Below are 19,465 nucleotides of genomic sequence, written 5' to 3' on the forward strand. Positions count from 1 at the left end.
GACGAGATTCCGTTTCAGAACTTCTGTCGGCTATGGGGGTAAGTGCCACCGAGTTTAATCGCTTCTCCCTTGAAACTATGATCAGAGGAGAAACCCGGTATCAACCCACCGTCCCCTATCTATGCTCTTCTAGAGCAGTGGTTCCCAACCCTGTCCTGGAGGACCACCAGGCCAATCGGGTTTTCAGGCTAGCCCTAATGAATATGCATGAGAGAGATTTGCATACAACGGAAGTGAGAGGCATGCAAATCTGCTCCATGCATATTCATTAGAGCTATCCCGAAAACCCGATTGAATTGATGGTCCTCCAGGACAGGGTTGGGAACCACTGGTCTAGATTCATTTAAAAGAGTCCTGGTTGCATTGGCAGGTGTCAGGTCAAAAGCGCACTGGGACAAAGGTGCGTGCAGACAATTGAGTGCAGCGCGGAGGCGCGCGCCAAAGAAAATTACTGTTTTTAGGGGCTCCGACGGGGAGGCGTGGGGGGGGAACCCCCCCACTTTACTTAATACAGATCGCGCCGCGTTGTGGGGGCGTTGTGGGCGGTTTGGGGGGTTGTAACCCCCCACATTTTACTGAAAACTTCACTTTTTCCCTGTTTTTAGGGAAAAAGTTAAGTTTTCAGTCAAATGTGGGGGGTTACAACCCCCCAAGCCCCCCACAACGCCGCCGCGATCTGTATTAAGTAAAGTGGGGGGGCTCCCCAACAAAACCCCCATCGGAGCCCCTAAAAACAGTAATTTTCTTCGGCGCGCGCCTACGTCTTGCACTCAGTTGTTGGCGCGCGCCTTTGTCTTCCGCGATTATGTTTATGAACCGCATGGGCCAAGCGGGTGTGCATCTGTGCCCACACATGCAGCTGGTATTCTGCAGAGGTTTGGCACATGCCAATCTCCACCTTGTAATTAAGGGATCCTTCTACTAAGGTGTTCTAACCAATTTAGCGCTTGTTAAATGCTAAGACGCCCATAGGATATAATAGATGCCTTAACATTTAGCAAATGCTAAATCAATTAGTGCACCTTAAAAGGACCGCTAAGAGATTAGTGACACAAGATAGAAACACATTAACAGTACAAGTGAATAAATTTACCTCCAGTGTAAATAAATTATAGAAAAGCATTATAAAATATGAAATAAATAAGGCAGCTCTGGTATGACAGGGTGAGAGCTCTGGAGACATTGGTTTTGTCCCGTCCTCCGCCTGACCTTGGACAAATCACTTAACCTCCTCACTCTCACTCGATGCGGTCTTGCACAAGTATTCTTGTGGACCACAGTGTACGTTGCTTGTGCACACGAGCAATAAATAAATTAAATTAAATTAAAAATCACTTTCAAAACATAAATATTATAACCGAGCAGTCTAAAATGTGTGCAACACACTTAAATAAACAAATGCTTCCATTAATTATAAATAACAATTGAAATTTAAACATAAATGCATGACGTGTAGTTGTTTGTTTAAGAGAGACAGCCTCTCAGAGACTGTGAGATATGAACCCTAGTGCTATACGATAGCAGGAGGTCACAGAAAATTCTCAGGGGTTTTAATTTCTGGGGTTTCTTTCATCCCAGGGCTTCAGCCAATGCAAAGGGACATATTGTGTCCCGCATAGAAAACTAAATTAAAAAATAGGAGGGATTAATAACTCCCCTTCTCAAAGGATGACCGTTCTGCAAGCCAGGAACAACAGAGGTCAGACTGTTTTGCAGGATATTCCAACCGAGACGCTCCCCTCCCCCACTCAGACGAGCGTATTTGGCATTTCGCACTATTTTGTGTCTGCAAAACTGATTTTGAAGGAGAAAAAAAAATAAGAATATTACGAAGCAGAAATCCATCCTGAAATGCCGAAACTCTTTTCCTGCCAGTAGAGTTTCAGCTGTGCTGATGGCACTATGGCTGATCATCCAGAGGTGTACCAGGATGCAAAAAAAAAAAAAAAAAACAGACCTAAAGCCCTGGGATGTGCACCAAGAAATCTAAAATCCGCAAATGGAGTTCTGCGTCTCGGATAACTTCCTGAGCAACAGAACCTGGCCGATTTGGCCTAGCGCTTCAACAACCCCCTCTTTTATGAGGGCATAGTGCGGGTTTTAGCGCCTGCAGAGGAATTCTATGAGCGTCGGAGCCGTTACTGCTGCTGCCGGCGGTAAAACCCACGCTATGCGCAGAGGGGGCAAATCTTTTAATGTGTTTTAAAACAAACAAACTCAAGGTGTGATACAATCACACTACAGGATTGGCTGTAAATTAGACGGTCTCCACAGGAGAGCTCAGACCTCAGTATTTAGGCAGGACACAGGTACAGCCGACGGGCACTTTAATATAATCCAACTCAAAGGTGAACGCTCCAGAGAGATGGGTACAGGGTTTGCGACGCAGGACCATCATGGTTTGTTCCACAGGTACCGAATTCAGATTGGAAGTCTCGCTGCCCGTTTCCACATCGATACAGCCAGAGCAGAGGCACTCGGCAAATGCCAGCTTTTGTGGGTACCGGTTCTCATCCACATCAATCCTAGAGGGGAAAGACACGCAGAGTTGAAGTAACAGAACTGAACCCCCCCCCCCCAAATCCCAGGAGTCAGATCTTTCCACAGCAGAGATTTTAAAACTGGTTCTAGATTCATCTCAGGCCCAGAGGTGTACACAGCACTGTACAATCTAACACACAATAGACAGTGTCTGCTCAGAAGAGCTTACAACCTAATTTGGACAGGACATTTCAGGGTTGGGGAGATTATAGTGGGTCTAGGGCTGCAAATGGGTCAGATTCTTGGGATGAATATGCATGAAATAGATTCATGCCTATTCATTAGGGATTGAAAAATGTAGTTCCCCTTGTATTCAAATGTATTGAACGCAAATTTTGTTCTGTTTGTCCGTCTTGTTTTCCATTGTTTAAAAATAATTTTATTCTTGTAAACCGCTTAGAAGTTTCTATAGGCGGTATAACAATTTTTAATAAAACCAACAATCTTTTCAAGCCCTTAAATGAAGGACTCAGTCTGGCTTTATGGAGACGTGCATGGAGGTCTTCCTTTTGGGCATGCTAATTGTGGATATCCTAAAAAACCAGACGGGCAGGAGAGGAAGGGGAGAGCGGGAGAACTCCATAAGCAACCTGAGAAACACTGATCTTCTCTAGGTTCCCACAACACCATCCTTTCTGGCATTTAAGCTTGGTGGAGCCTGTAATTCTGCATTTCTCCCTCTTTCATCCACACAAACAGATATTAAAAAGAGCAAGCTAACGAAAAGAGAAAATTTGTGACTGTTTGCCCCGGGTGCCCTCTCTTACCGGTACCTCCAGGGAGAGATGGAGCGCTCGTTGTAGTCGGACCTGGAGCTGGGCTGGATCTGCAGGTTGGGGCACCCCTGGCCCTGGTGCCGCTTTTGCCGCCTCTGCCTGCTCTCTTTCTGGAGGGCTTCCAGGTGCTTCACCAGCGTGACCGAGCTGTACCGGTCCCACCTGAGGTTCTTCCCCACAAAATGCTGCAGGATGTCCCTGGAGCCCCCCTGCAGCTCTTCCTGGCTGAAGCACAACTGATGAGGGGGGTCTTCGGCCTTGTGCTTCTTGCTGGCTTGGCAGGTGCCCAGGTAAGCGAGGAGCAATGCGCAGAGCAGCCACTGTTCAAGAGGGAGAGAAGACACAGTCCATTCATTTCTGGTGGCAGCTAAGAGCATCAAGAGCATACAGTTAGGAAAAGCCAGGGCTGGGTTTAGAGCCCGGGAGATCCTGACTCCTAGAGCTTACCTTGCTGGGAGGGTGCCGGGGGTGCTGTAGCTGCCGCATCTTGGTCTGGGGGAGCCTCTGTGTGTCCTCGATCTCCGGCTGGGGCCACTTCTGCAGCCTCCCAGCGCTCCTCCATCCTTATATGCCGGCTCGACCCGCCCCGGAAAATCCAGGTGCAGCAGGAGGAGGAAGCTTTCACCTTTATTTCTCACTTCCTGGAGCCCTGCGAGCAGGTCCCGGCCCAGTTGCATGGCAGTGCCGACCCCCCCTCGGGAAAACGCGCCTCTCCACCGCACGCCCTTAAACAGACGCTTTTTAAGGTCGTGCGAGGGACCGAGAGGATCTCGCGGACCCCGGCAAGCGCGCGACCTTAAGAAGCGAGGCAGAGGTTTAAGGGCGTGCGGTGGAGATCCACAGAGCCGCCGCTAGGGGGCCCTGGAGTTGAAACGTCATCTGATGTACTGGAGTGTCGCTGGGCCACTGATTTTAAGGCAGTCACAATTCGGGGGGGTCTTTTGGGGACCAGTAGAAGGGACTGGGATCTGTCCTGGAGGATTAAGTGACTGTCACAGGGATTTAAACTCGCAACCTCAGGGTGCGGAGCCTGTAGCTTGAACCACTACCCACACTCTCCTCCAAGAACAGACATGCTTTTGACCATAGGAGAGACCTTTTCGAAATGACACAATAGAAACTACCCCTCCCTGGACACAGAGAGTTTGCTCCATATTGGGGGGTGCTCAAGCACTCACAGAACTGACTGTTAGGTTTGGGACCCACATATAGGACTTGTGCCAGCGGCTTACAAATGGTAATTTAGTGACAGCAAAGGGCATGAGATAATTGACTAGCACCAGCCAACAAGGCACTGGAGATGGAGGTGGTACAATGAACAATTTGGGTAGCTGTAAAGATAGGTGGGAAGTGGACGAGTTTGGAGTGAAATATTGGACCTTCTATTCGCATCTATCCCTAGGAGGAAGGCAAAGAAAACTGAGGTGAATAAGGACTGATAGCTAGACTGGACTAATTGGGAAAACTGGATTGGGCAGTTGGCCCTCTTCTGCTAGGTTAGACACCACCCTCCTGAAGTGCCACTACACTTCCCACAATGCACAGTGCCTGGGGAAAATAGAGAGATAAACCCTTTAGATTAGGAGCCTACTAGGAGCATGAATGTCATGTGTACAGTGCTGTGTACATCTGGTAGCGCTACAGAAATTGATTAGTAGTAAAGAAATCAGCAAAATGAAGTAGCTGATGCATAGAAACAGTGGGAAATATAACCACATGTGGATCAAGGCTGGACACACAAATGGTTAAAGGAGAGGAGAACTGAAAGCAATAGTTGCAGCTCAGGACAGCAGATTACCAAATGGTTAACAGCAAATAGAGAAACACCGGAAAAACAGACACCGTAGATTCTATTCAAAAAAAGGTCATTCTAATCCAGGGGTGTCAAAGTCCCTCCTGGAGGGCCGCAATCCAGTTGGGTTTTCAGGATTTCCCCAAGAAAGCAGTGCATGCAAATAGATCTCATGCATATTCATTGGGGAAATCCTGAAAATCCGATTGGATTGCGGCCCTCCAGGAGGGACTTTGACACCCCTGTTCTAATCTAATCTAATCAGGATTTCTTAATCACACTTTTCCAGTATAGGTTCAAGGTGATTTATAGGATAAGAGGCTCGTGCAACATAAGAACATGCCTTACTGGGTCAGACCAATGGTCCATCAAGCCCAGTAGCCTGTTCTCACGGTGGCCAATCCAGGTCCCTAGTACCTGGCCAAAACCCAAAGAGTAGCAACATTCCATTGAGAATCTCAAAGAATAGCAAGATTCCGGAATCCCAGAGAGTAACAAAAGATTCTAGAATCCCAAGGAGTAGCAACATTCCATGCTGCCGATCCAGGGCAAGCAGAGGCTTCTCCCATGTCTTAATAACAGCCTATGGACTTTTCCTCCAGGAACTTGTCCAAACCTTTCTTAAAACCAGCTACGCTATCCGCTCTTACCACAACCTCTGGCAACACGTTCCAGAGCTTAACTATTCTCTGAGTGGAAAAATATTTCCTCCTATTGGTTTTAAAAGTATTTCCCTGTAACTTCACTGAGTGTCCCCTAGTCTTTGTCATTTTGGACAAAATGAGGGAAATTGTTACATAACATTCAATGGTGTAGTGAGGGTGGGGGAGCCCCTCCCCCGCCCGCTCCTTCCCCTGTACCTCTTTAGCATTCCCAGCATCAGCTCTCCCTCTGATGTCACTTCCTAGGCTCGGGTCCAGGAAGTGACATCTCTCTTTCTGTTTAGACATCCACTGCATTTATCCCGTGCCTAGCTCGTGCCAAGTCCGTACATCAAGTTCAGTCTCTGGCCATATTCAAATCTAGGCTAAAATCTCACATTTTTGAGTCTGTGTTTTTACTCCTAACTAGATATTGACCCAGGGACAAACGTTTGTCGCCATCCCCATGGGCACTGACCCCATTCCCACACGCTTCCTGCCCTGTCCTCACGGACTGTCCTCATTTGCGCATTTGTATTAAAGTCTAAAAAGAGACCATATTCTCTACAGCTCTTTAAAAATCACAAATAGAGCCTTCCATTTTGATCTGGTTTCGATACAACCTTCCCGAAGATTCAGTTGCCTATGGTGTTATATCATTTGCGATTGTGTTTCCGACATGGTGTTGGAAACGCTCCTTGATGCCAGCAACAATGGATGAATCTGTTGCAGTAACAGTAAGATGCTTGAGCAGCTGGGCACACGATGGAAGGGCATTGCAGGTGGCAGACGAGGCACAAATGATGTCATATAACAGTGGTTCGTTGAAATTGAAACGCAGCGTCTGCACTTTTCTTTAATCATTGAATTCAGTTGCCAATTGTCCAAGATGTGTTAAGTTTTTATATATTGATACTAGTTTCAAATTTTTAGAGAATGACATGGGGACAAAGTTTGCCCCTATCACTGCAGGTTCTGTCCCTGTCTCTGACCCATCCCCGTGTCATTCTCTACTCCTAACTCCCAAGTCTTTTTAAACATTCCCACAATAAACAGCTCCCTAATCTCTTATTTGTCATCTGTTTTGATTAGCTTGTAAGCTCTATCAAGCACGGACTGTCTCTTAAGTGTTTAGTGTACAGCTCTAGCAGTGCTGGAGAAAAGATAAGGAGGAGGAGGCGGAGCCATTTTGGCGGTTGAAGAACACTGCACCAGAATTCTAAATGATGAAACATCGAAATATGCCCTAATGGATCAAAGCTCCCAGAGGGTAAAGAAACCTTTTCTAACCAAATAATCCACCTGGTTCTTCATAGTCAAACTCTGATCTAGTATTATACCCAAAACCTGGACAGGATAACTGAATTTATTTATGATCACGGATGTCTTAGTATCGTATGGGCGTGGAGAAGCTACAAAAAACTTTGTTTTTCCTGAGTTAAGCTTTAATTTGAATTCATAAGAACATAAGAATTGCTGCTGTTGGGTCAGACCAGTGGTCCATCGTGCCCAGCAGTCCGCTCACGCAGTGTCCCTCTGCTGAAAGACCAGCGCCATAACTGAGACTAACCATACCTGCGTACGTTCTGGTTCAGCAGGAACTTGTCTGACTTTGTCTTGAATCCCTGGAGGGTGTTTTCCCCTATGACAGACTCCGGAAGAGCGTTCCAACTTTCTACCACTCTCTGGGTGAAGAAGAACTTCCTTACGTTTGTACGGAATCTATCCCCTTTCAACTTTAGAGAGTGCCCTCTCGTTCTCCCTACCTTGGAGAGGGTGAACAACCTGTCCTTATCTACTAAGTCTATTCCCTTCAGTACCTTGAATGTTTCGATCATGTCCCTTCTCAATCTCCTCTGTTCGAGGGACAAAAGGCCCAGTTTCTATAATCTTTCACTATATGACAACTCCTCCAGCCCCTTAACCATCTTAATCGCTCTTCTCTGGACCCTTTCAAGTAGCATCATGTCCTTCTTCATGTACGGTGACCAGTGCTGGACGCAGTACTCCAGGTGAGGGCGCACCATGGCCTGGTACAGCGACATGATAACCTTCTCTGATCTATTTGTGATCCCCTTCTTTATCATTCCTAGCATTCTGTTAGTCCTTTTTACTGCCGCCGCACATTGTGTGGACGGCTTCATCGACTTGTTGATCATAGCTCCCAAGTCTCTTTCCTGGGAGGTTTCTCCAAGTACCGCCCCGGACATCCTGTATTCGTGCATGAGATTTTTGTTGCCGACATGCATCACTTTACACTTATCCACGTTGAACCTCATCTGCCATGTCGATGCCCATTCCTCAAGCCTGATTATGTCACATTGCAGATCTTCACAATCCCCCTGTGTCTTCACTACTCTGAATAACTTTGTATCGTCCGCAAATTTAGTCACCTCACTCGTTGTACCAATGTCCAGATCATTTATAAAGATGTTGAAGAGCACGGGTCCAAGCACCGAGCCCTACAGCGCCCCACTGGTGACGCTCTTCCAGTCCGAGCATTGTCCATTTACCCCCCACTCTCTATTTCCTATTTTCCAGCCAGTTTTTAATCCACACAAGTATTTCACCCTCGATTCCATGGCTCACAATTTTCCGAAGCAGTCGTTCATGTAGAACCTTGTCAAACGCCTTCTGAAAATCCAGATATACAATGTCGACTGGGTCACCCTTGTCTATCTGTCTGTTTACTCCCTCAAAGAAGTGCAGAAGTTCGTCAAACATGATCTGCCTTTGCTAAAACTGTGCTGACAGGTCCTCATCAGCCCAAGTCCATCAAGATGATCAATAATGCGGTCCTTTATCAGCGACTCTACCATCTTTCCCGGTACCGAGGTCAGACTCACCAGTCTGTAGTTTCCCGGATCTCCCATCAAACCTTTCTTGAAGATCGGCGTAACATTCACCACCTTCCAGTCTTCCAGAATCTTTCCCGATTTGATCGACAGATGGGCTATTAGTTGAAGCAGTTCAGCTATGGTCCCTTTCAGTTCCTTGATGACCCTCATATGGATGCCATCCAGTCCTGGGGATTTATCGCTCTTAAGCCTATCAATCTGCCTACACACCTCCTCTAGACTGACCGTCAATCCTGTCAGCTTTTCGTCTTCATTTCTAGCATATAGCCTGATGGGTTCCGGTATGCTGTGTACATCTTCTTTGGTAAATACAGACGCAAAAAATGTGTTCAGTTTGTCAGCGATTGCTTTGTCCTCTTTTAGCGCTCCCTTTATTCCATGGTCATCCAACGGTCCCACCACTTCCTTCCTGGGTCATTTCCCTTTAATATATCGAAAGAACGGCTTGAAGTTCTTGACCTCCTTGGCTATTTTTTCCTCGTAGTCTCTTTTGGCCCCTTTTACCGCCATGTGGCACTTGCATTGATGTTGTTTGTGCTTGTTCCAGTTTTCATCCGTTTTTGACCTTTTCCATTCCTTAAACAAAGTTTTCTTGTCTCTTATCGCTTCCTTCACCTCTACAGTGAGCCATGCCGGTTCTTTGTTCTTTTTCCTCTTTGATCCCTTGTTGATATGCGGTATATATAGATTTTGCGCCTCGGTGACTGTGTCCTTAAAAAGGGACCAAGCTTGCTCTAGCGTTTTTACAGTGCATATCCTCTTCTTAATCTTCTTCCCTACCATGTGTCTCATCCCTTTGTAATTCCCTTTTCGGAAGTTCGGTGCCATGGCTGTCGTTGTGGACTGATGTTTCTCCCCTGCGTCCAGATCGAAGCAGATCATATTGTGATCGCTGTTTCCCAGTGTCCCTTCTACTTCTACATCTTGTGCCGGTCGTCGTAGACTATTTAGAATTAAGTCCAGAATTGCATTTCTAGTATTTTCCTTGACAAGTTGTTCCAGGAAGCAATCGCCTACAGCATCCAAGAACTTGGTCTCTCTAATATAGCCGGAGGTGCCTAGGTTCTAGTCTATTCCCGGATAGTTGAAGTCACCCATGATAACTGCGTTGCCTCCCTTACAGTTGCATTTAATCTCGTCCATCATTTCTCCATCAATTTCTTCGGACTGCCCTGGGGGTCGGTAGTAGATGCCGATCTTTGTTTCCAGGCCCTTTGTTCCTGGAATTTTGACCCATAGAGACTCTAACTTATCCATCAGTTGTGGCGTGTTCTCTACAGTAGATTCAATTCCCTCTATGATGTATATGGCAATGCCCCCACCTTTTTGAACCACTCTGTCTCTATTGTACAGTTTGTTTCCCGGTAGCACAGTGTTCCAGACATTTTCCTCAGTCCAGCATGTTTCTGTGATGCCTATGATGTCAACGTTATCTCTTTGTGCCATAGCTTCTAATTCACCCGTTTTATTTCTAAGGCTCCTTGCGTTCGTGTACATACACTTGAGTTTGCGGCCTGTTCCTTTCTTGTATTTCCTTCCCTCTTGTGTCCTTTTCGATCTGTCTTGCCTATGATCCAGTGAGTCTTTCCCTCTATCTTCTTGCATGGTATCCTCCGGGTATACCGGTTCCTGAACCATCGATCCTCTCGCTTGGTCAACTGTCGGCTTTCCCCTTCTTCCTAGTTTAAAAACTTCTCAACTTCTCTCTTGATGTTGCTTACAAGTAGCCTCGTTCCGTCTCTGCTGAAGTGGAGTCCGTCCTTCCTGTATAGCTTGCTCTTCCCCTAGAACGTCGTCCAGTTGCGCAGGAAGTGAAATCCTTCTTCCTCACACCAGCACCGCATCCACACGTTGACTGCTTGCAGCTCCATCTGCCTCTTCTCATCAGCCCTGGGTACTGGGAGGATCTCCGAGAATGCTATCCTCTGCATTCTGGTCTTCAGCTTCTTTCCCAGCATCCGGAACTGGTCCTTCAGTACTTCCCTGTTGTAGTTCCTGTTGCTCACGTTGTTCGTCCCCACATGGATCACCACTGCTGTATCTTCTTATTCCACACTGTCGATGATCCTGTTGATGTGGCTCACTATGTCTTCTACCTTGGCACCCGGTAGGCAGGTCAACAGCCGATCCAGTCTTCCTCCTGCTATGTGGCTGTCGACTTGTCTGATGATGGAGTCCCCCACGACAATTGCTGTCTTATTTATCTTCTCTTGATTCCCCAGCTGCAGGTCCGTGTCCCTGGTGTATGTCCATCTCTCTTGCCGCAGGTCTATATCCTTTGTTCTTGCTGCTGTGTCACCCATTTCTTCTAGGTGTCTTTCAGCAGTTCCACTGTTGCTGGTGATTTTCCACGTCCTCCCTATATGCCTCCTCTATGAACTTCTCCAGCTCTTGGACTTCTTCCTCGATGGTGTCCTTTGTCTTGTTCTCTACTTCCTCTGTCTAGACGTTCTCTGCATCTCTGTCTCCCTCCTCCGCTGCTTGAATTGCCTCCAGTTCCAGTATTCTACCCTCCAGGAGTCTGACTTGTTTCTTCAGGCTCTCCAGTTCTCCGCATCAAGCGCATACGTAAGACCGCCTCCCAGAGGGAAGGTAGTCATACATATGGCAGACGGTGCAGAAAACTGGGTAGCTCAGCATCTTGCTTCCATCTGCTGCTTCCATTGCTGCCTGCCTGCCGGTCTGCTGTGGATGCCTTCTGTGTCTGCTGTGGTTGTCCTCTGTGCCTGCCTGACTGCGGCTGTCCTCAGCCACTGCTGTCCTCTGTGTCTGACTGGCTGTGTGTCCTCTGTGCCTGCTGTGTCCTCCTTCTGCTCTCCTTTAGGGGTGTGTGGTTGTGTGCTCTCTGTACCTGCTGTATCTGCCTGGTTGTGTGCCCTCTGCGCCTGTTGTGGTCTCTTTCAGCTCTGCTTTAGTGGTGGCTCGTCCCTTCTCAAGGCCCTTTTAAGACGGAGCTTCAGTGGTCAACGTTGGGGGCTGGGCGGAGCTAACTCTCTCCAATTCCCCTCTTGGTCTCCTGCCTCTGCTTCTCTCTCCTGCTCTTTTTTCAGTTTTTTTCCCCCTTCGGCTTCTCTCTCCTTCTGCCACTGCTTTTCTCCTGCTCAGATCAACTCTGCTCCGTTGGTCCCTCCCCTTTTAAGGCGGAGTTTCGGTGGTCAACGTCAGGGGTGGGCGGAGCTAACTCTCGTCAATTCTCCTCTTGGTCTCCTGCCTCTGCTTCTCTCTCCTGCTCTTTTTTCAGTTTTTTCCCCCCTTTGGCTCATCATGACAGGGGTTGCCATACAGCAAATTATGAAAAATTGGAAAAATTGGGATCAGCTGAATTATAATTTTTGGTGGAATTCATTATGCCAGATTTTTTAAATGGAGCGGGCAATAGCCATACAGCAGGGGCATTTTAAGAAATTTAGGGATCTTTGGGAGCCATTAACAAAATATTGTACAGAATGAATATTACTTTTTTCCCTTTGTTCATACACGTCCAGGGTGGGGAGGGGGGAGGGAATATTTTATGATTTATTATACTTAAGTACAATTGTTGGATATAGAGGGGGAAGGGATATTTGATGTGAGTTAAACTTTGATGGTATATTAAGTGGTGTTAAAGTATAAAATGATTGTATCTTATGTTACACTTGTTGAAAGTTTTAAAAATGAATAAAGATTTATATATTTAAAAATAATCCTTCCATGATTTTTACAAAAAATGGACTGGATGCTACTGGTCTAGAACTGGCTGTAGAATTTTTAGGGATTAGACTGATTATAATGTGACCTTTGTTGATAGGGAATTCCCATTCTTTAACCTTTTCCTATCGTAATAAATTTTACGTTACGCTGGTTCCAATCGTAATTATTTTAGCAAAGTTTTGTATCATTTACGGCTATTGTAAACATAATGTAAATAAGTCATAAGTCTGTAAATTCAAGTATTTTGTGTTCCTGGCTCTTTATTAGTCCATTCAGACTGTTTATCCACTGTCTATGTCATTTTTGGAATGTCCCGTCATCCGGGACACACGACAGGAAAAGGTTAAATTATAGGTCAGATAATCCAACAATTTCAGTTTAAAGTCTATTGGGGCAACTTTCATAGAGTCCAAAATACAATCGGATTTGACCTATTTGTTGTACTAATATAAGCATCCCATTCTAAATCATGAAAGGAGCTCCAAAACATGTCCACATGGATTACATTTCCTTGGGCACTTGATAGTCATAATTGTCACTCATAATTTCTTACATTTTTGAATCAAAACGTTGGGCGAAATCATTAGCTGACAGAAACGTGTTAATATGTGTCGTTTCAAGTTTGTAACCAAATGGAACAATTCTTTTGTGTTTCTACTCATTGAAGCAATTTTAGATGAATAAAATACTTCACGTTTTTCTTTTATCAATTTTTATATTTGATCTCCAGTTATTCCGATCTAATTGTTTTCCACTTTTTTGCCAAATCCTTTCTAATCGCCTTACTCGTTTCATTTTTATAAGTTAATTATCAAATCAGTTATTGTGGTTATTAAGATGGCGTGTACTTTTTTTGTTTTGGTGCAATTTTATCTAAAATAGACGTACTTGTCCTTGTCCAATGATCCCAAAAATCAAGGGGGAAGAGAAGACATGTTAATTAGCAATTGCTAACAGTATTTATAACATCTATTATCCCAAGAGTGCATCATATTTAACCACCTACATGTGGTTGGCATGATGGCAATTACCAACTAAACCAATCCCGGTCCTTCCAATCAGCCCTTACCCTACTCATGTGGGCCACATTGCAATGTAACCAATCTTATGTCTGTTCCTTTTCTCCCCTCTCCTCTCTCCCTTTCTCGTGCACCCTGTGGAATGCCTGTTCTGTCTCCAAAAAGCTTACCTTCATCCATGGCTTCTTTATCTCTCACACTCTCCACTTGCTAGCACTAACTGAGACCTGGATCTGCCATGAAGACTCTGCTTCAGATGCCACCTTGTGTCATGCAGGCTACCTTTTAACAAATACACTTCGCCCAGTTGGCCGTGTAGGTCGTGTTGGGCTGTTACTCTCGCCATCGTGAAGATAACTCCTTCTTCCACCTCAATCTCACTGCTCTCCCTCATTTGAAGTCCACTCCATATGTCTATTTGCTCCTCTACCTCTCCAAGCAGCAGTCATTTACTGACCCCCTAATAAGTCCCATTCTTGCTTCCTCACTGACTTTGACTCCTGGCTCTCCTTCTTTCTTGAACTCTCATCACCTTCCCTCATCCTTGGTGACTTCAACATACATGCTAATGACCCCTCCAACCCTACACTTCCAGGTTTCTTGCTCTAACATCCTCATACGATCTCCAGCTATGCTGCACCATCCCTACACACCAGACTGACCACTGCCTTGACCTTGTCTTCTCCTCCAGCTGCTCTACCATTAAATTCTGCACTTCAACTCTTCCCTTCTCTGACCATCATCTGTTAACATTCACATCATCACCCTCCCCCCCAACCCAGCCAATCACTACCTATATGTTAAGGAACCTTCAGGCTATTGACCCTGGCTCCCTTTCCAACACTGTCTCATCCCTCCCTTCAGCTGCTATATCATACAAGTCTGTCAATGAAGCTGTCTTCTCCTACAACATCATTCTCTCCTCTACTCTAGATACCCTCGCATCTCCCATATCATGTCCTGTAAGGTATGCCAAACCCCAGCCCTGGCTGACCTCCAACATTCACTACCTGTGCTCTTGTGCCCAATCTGATGAACATCTTTGGGTTAAATCTTGCACACATGCTGACTTCATACACTTCAAATTCCTGCTGACATCCTTCTAGTCTGACCCCTTGCTTGCCAAATAAGAATATTATGCCCATTTAATTAACTCTCTTAACTCTAACTCTTGCTGTCTCTTGGCCACACTCAACTCTCTTCTCAATGTGCCCTCACCTCCAATCCCTCCTTCACTTTCCCCACAGACGATGGCAGAGTTCGTCTACGACATGGTTCACAAGATTCATCTTGAGATCTCAACCATGTCACCTCCCCACCCCTTCCAGCTATCCATTCTTCCAACTTCCCTTCAATCCCTGCCACCTTTTCTGAAATCACTAGAGGAAACTTCATCTTCTCTTCTCTTTCAAACCCACTATCGAAGAAGAACGTGCAGTGCACTTTCTTTGGGCAGAGGGAGTGAAGCCTATAGAAATGCACCATCAGATATCGACTCAGTATGGACATAGCACCATGAATCAATGAAAGGTTTATGAGTGGGTAAAAAGATGTAAAGAAGGAGGAACAAGTGTAACCAGTGAAGATAGTTCTGGTTGCCCATTGCGCGCACACAATGATAGGGCAGATGCCTTGATTAGAGAAGACCATCGGATGATGGTGTCTCAATTAGCTGCAAATTTAGATTTCTAAACTGTCTAATGCAACTCTTGGGATATAACGATGAGCCAAAGATGACCTTCTTAAACTTGTAACTCCTCCAAATCCACCACCTGTTTCTCTTATCCAGTACCTACCCACCTACTCAGCACTATCTTTCCCACTGGAGAAGGAAGGGAGGAAAAATGAAGGGAAAGAGAGAGAAGTCTGGGCATCCAAGTGGCAGATGAAGTTTAATGTGGACAAATGCAAAGTGATGCACATTGGGAAAAATGCTAGGGTCCACCTTGTGGGTTAGCACCCAAGAAAAGTATAATCGCAGACAATATGATGAAACCTTCCACCCAATGTGCAGCGGCGGCCAAAAAAGCAAACAGGATGCTAGAAATTATTTAAAAAGGGATGGTTAACAAGACTAAGAATGTTATAATGCACCTGTATCGCTCCTTGGTACAACTTCATCTGGAGTACACTTCTCCCTCCGTAGTCGCGGTTTCTGTATCTACGGATTCGCTTATTCGTGATTTTTTGGCTGCTGATTCTGCCCCCCCAAAAACGTCATCACTAAAGTTTTTTCCTTTTACTGTACAGTACCGATAAAAAAGTTTATCACTTACCATTACTGTACTGTAACTCTGAAAATCGCTGCTTCTATGCTTTCTCTCACAAATTCACTGCTTCCATGTTTCCCAATATGCACTGAGAAAAACGCAGCTTCCCAGCATCCCTAGAGAGAAAGGCTTCTTCCCAGCATGCATGAAATTGCTGTTTGGCTGCCCTGAAATCGCTGCTTTGCCTCTCCTATAGTAGTAATAGTGGCAGCTTAATTCAAAAACTGCAAATAACAGTTGATACGTTATTCGTGGTTTCAAATGTCACTTTCCAAAAACCGTGAATAACATAAAAAAGTTATTTCATATTTGCGCCTATTGCTGGAACGCATGCACCATGAATACGGAGGGAGAAGTGCATTGTGTTCAATTCTCAAGAAAGATACGGCGGTGCTAGAAAAGGCTCAAAGAAGAGCGACCAAGATTATAAAGGGGATGGAACTCCTCTCGTATGAGGAAAGACTAAAACGGTTAGGGCTCTTCAGCTTGGAAAAGATACGGCTGAGGGGAGATAGGATTAAAGTCTACAAAACCCTGAGTGGAGTAGAACGGGAACAAGTGGATCGATTTCTCACTCTGTCAAAAAATACAAAGACTAGGGGACATTCGATGAAGTTATAGGGAAATACTTTTTAAACCAATAGGAGGAAATATCTACTCACTGAAGAAACACGACCATATTACAGAGGCATACATTGACTCACACTGGCTACCAATTCAAGAAAGAATACTATTTAAATTCTACTGCAAGCTATTTAAATCGTTAAATCTGCTTTGCTCTTATTCCAACATACCCCTTAAAGCATCAAACTTATACAGAGGATGGAATATCCTGGCCCTATGGAAACGGAAATCAAATGGCAAAATCAACTCAACCTCCCTTCGGATGCTATCGACTGGACTAAGTTATGGTCATCTCTCTTCAAGTCCATACGTTCTGCCTCTCTCCTCCAATCTCTATTCTTTGTTTTTCACAGAGCGGTGTGGACTCCGGTACTATCTAATAAGATAAACTCGACGGTATCCAGTCTTTGCTGGACTTGTAAACTCCATATGGGTACCATGGAACATCTTTTATTCTCTTGTCCACATATTCAACTGTATTGGGGCAGAGTATGGTCCACTATATGTGATATATTGAACATCTCTGATAATCTTTCTTTTAATCATATCATCTTAATGGCGCAAGCACTATCGGTCCCTGTAAACAAGATGGAGACCCATTTGCTCACTATAATGCTTGCTTTAACGATACAGTCAATCCTCTACTGTTGGAAAGACTTATCCAAGATTGATTTCCATATGTGGTGGAATGCTCTGTGCCTTACGGGCAAATATGAAAAAGCTTATGCTGAGAAATCTAATACTATGTCTAAATATTTAGATATATGGGAACCCTTAATTGATTACTGTTCTAATTGACCTTTTGTACTTTATCAGATTACTGATACTTAGCTATTTGGTACGTTATTACTAGATATACTTAACTCCTCATACACTTTCCTTTATACATGTATATATTATGCTGATGCCTGTGCTTTGAATTCACATTGTGTTGTTCTGATATCTGTATTTTTCTGTACTTAAAACCCAATAAAACTTGTTGAACTTAAAAAAAAAATCGTTAAACGGAGACAGCCCAACCTACCTGAACAACCGCCTTATCCAAACTATGTCACCCAGACATAGAAAAACACCCCCCTCCTTTCACACACCCTCCAATCAAAGAAGTCAAATGGAAAAAACTGTATGACGGCCTCCTAGGAACACAAGCAGCAAAACTAGATAACCAAATCTCCAACCTACTGATAACCACCCCCAACTACAAGATATTCAGAAAAGAAATAAAAACGATACTCTTCAAGAAATCACTGAAACACTCTTAACATCACAAATATCTTCCCTCCTCCCATCTTCTTCCTGCCCCATAGAAACTACCTGTTCTTCTCCTCAACTTCTCTTGAATTCACCAATGATCTTCCATTGTAACCCTCTATTTATAACTCTTTTGTAATCCGCCTTGAACCGCAAGGTAATGGCGGAATAGAAATCTCTAATGTAATTTAATGTAATATCTTTTTCACTCAGAGAATTGTTAAGCTCTGGAACATGTTGCCAGAGGATGTGGTATGAGCAGATAGTGTAGCTGGTTTTAAGAAGGTTTGGACAATTCCTGGAGGAAAAGTCCATAGTCTGTTATTGAGAAAAACACGGGGCAAACCTCTTCTTGTCCCGGATCAGTAGCATAGAATGTTGCTACTCTTTGGGTTTTGCCTAGGTACTAGTGACCTGGATTGGACACCATGAGAATGGGCTATGAGGCTTGATGGACCTTTGGTCTGACCCAGTAAGGCTATTCTTATGTTCTTATGCACTATCTTTCACCTCCTCAACCTATTATTCTCCATTGCACCTGTTCCCGATGTCTTCAAACATGCCTCAAAAAACCCTCACTAGACCCCACAACCCCCACCAACTATCATCCCATCTCCCTCCCCTTCTTATCCAAGTTACTTGAACATGCAGTTCACTGCTGCTATCGCCTGGCCTTCCTTTCATCTCAAGCTATTCTTGACCCATTTCAATCAGACTTTCGCCCACTCCATTCCAAAGAAACTGCCCTTGCTAAGGTCTCTAGTGACATGATCGTGGTCAGATCCATCCATCACCATCATTGTTCCCATTACCTCACTCACTCCAGAAACGGAAAAACTCATCGCATCTATCCTCACCAAGTTAGAACTGTGGACCTCAAAACTCAAATTAAAATTGAACTCTGAAAAAACCAAAATCTTCCTAGCGAGTCCCAACCACAAATTAACAAACACTTCCCTCAGATTGAATGGGCTAGATTACCCTATCTTACCCACCATAAAAATCCTTGGAGTCATCCTGGACCGCACCCTAACCTTCGATGACCATACCAGTGCCCAGGTGAAAAAATGTTTCTGTACCCTCTGGAAACTGCGCACCATCAAACGTTACTTCGACCACCAAGCCTTCCGCCTACTCGTCCAATCTCTGGTATTAAGCATATTAGACTACTGCAACATTATTTATCTGGGATCCTATAAAAATACCATCAAACGTCTTAGAACAGTCCAAAATGCGGCCGTCCGCCTCATCTATGATCTCAAAAAATACGACCATGTTAGCCCCTACTACACCAAACTCCATTGGCTCCCAGTAGAGGCAAGGATCATCTTTAAGTTCGCCTGCCTCTGTTTCAAAACTCTAACAGGATCTTCCCCAATCTACTTGTCTGAGCACCTTGAAATAGCAGGCCCCTCTCGCACACGAAACGCCCACCTATTCACCTTTCCCTCCCTAAAAGGCTGCCTCTACAAGAGATTCACTGATAGAACCCTAGCATTCCAAGCGGGCAAATGGAACAATTGCCTTACCGCCCTCATCTCCAACTCTCCACCCTACCACCTGTTCAGGAAGTCACTAAAAACCTACCTCTTCGACAAATTCCGCTAACGCTGCCTTCCCCCCTTCCCTGCACCCTCCTGACCTCGACATGCCTCCATTCCCTCTGACTACGCCCCCCTCCCAAGCCACTATGGCCTCTCTTTCTCAAGCTCTGTTTTATCTAATTGCCCTGCCTTTTCATAGCCTCATATTTAACATCACTGTAAATGTACCACCGCTTTAACATGGAACATCGCTGTATACGTACAGTCTCTTCTTTAGTATATGCCTTTTTATTACTGCTATTTATGTAACATCTTTGTAAATGTAATAACACTGTAATATGTATCATCGCTGTAAATGTACAGTCTCTTCTATTGTTAACCGCATTGAACTTCCATGGTATTGCGGGATACAAGAATAAAGTTATTATTATTATTATTATCCAAAGGCCTGTACTCTAT

General features: G+C 44.9%; 1 protein-coding gene across 1 annotated transcript; it reads right to left on the bottom strand.

The window, feature by feature from the left end:
* Window positions 1-1,926: 1,926 nt before the first annotated feature.
* On the bottom strand, window positions 1,927-3,974 carry IL17C (interleukin 17C). The gene is made up of 3 exons (XM_033943357.1): window positions 3,765-3,974; window positions 3,309-3,637; window positions 1,927-2,525 (listed from the first exon to the last, which is right to left on the bottom strand). Exons 1-3 carry the CDS (start codon window positions 3,801-3,803, stop codon window positions 2,288-2,290), a joined length of 606 nt encoding a protein of 201 aa, XP_033799248.1. The 5' UTR covers window positions 3,804-3,974; the 3' UTR covers window positions 1,927-2,287.
* Window positions 3,975-19,465: the final 15,491 nt, after the last annotated feature.

This window comes from Geotrypetes seraphini, chromosome 4 (assembly GCF_902459505.1).
Source record: "Geotrypetes seraphini chromosome 4, aGeoSer1.1, whole genome shotgun sequence".
In the NCBI taxonomy this organism is placed as follows: domain Eukaryota; kingdom Metazoa; phylum Chordata; class Amphibia; order Gymnophiona; family Dermophiidae; genus Geotrypetes; species Geotrypetes seraphini.

What these genes read in the sequence shown, in the direction of transcription:
- IL17C (XM_033943357.1), bottom strand. Translation starts at nt 3,803, where the DNA reads ATGCGGCAGCTACAGCACCCCCGGCACCCTCCCAGCAAG. An exon ending in CCCGGCACCCTCCCAGCAAG is followed by an intron (nt 3,638 to 3,764) that starts GTAAGCTCTAGG and finishes CCTCTTGAACAG; the next exon opens with TGGCTGCTCTGCGCATTGCT. An exon ending in ATCTCTCCCTGGAGGTACCG is followed by an intron (nt 2,526 to 3,308) that starts GTAAGAGAGGGC and finishes TTTCCCCTCTAG; the next exon opens with GATTGATGTGGATGAGAACC.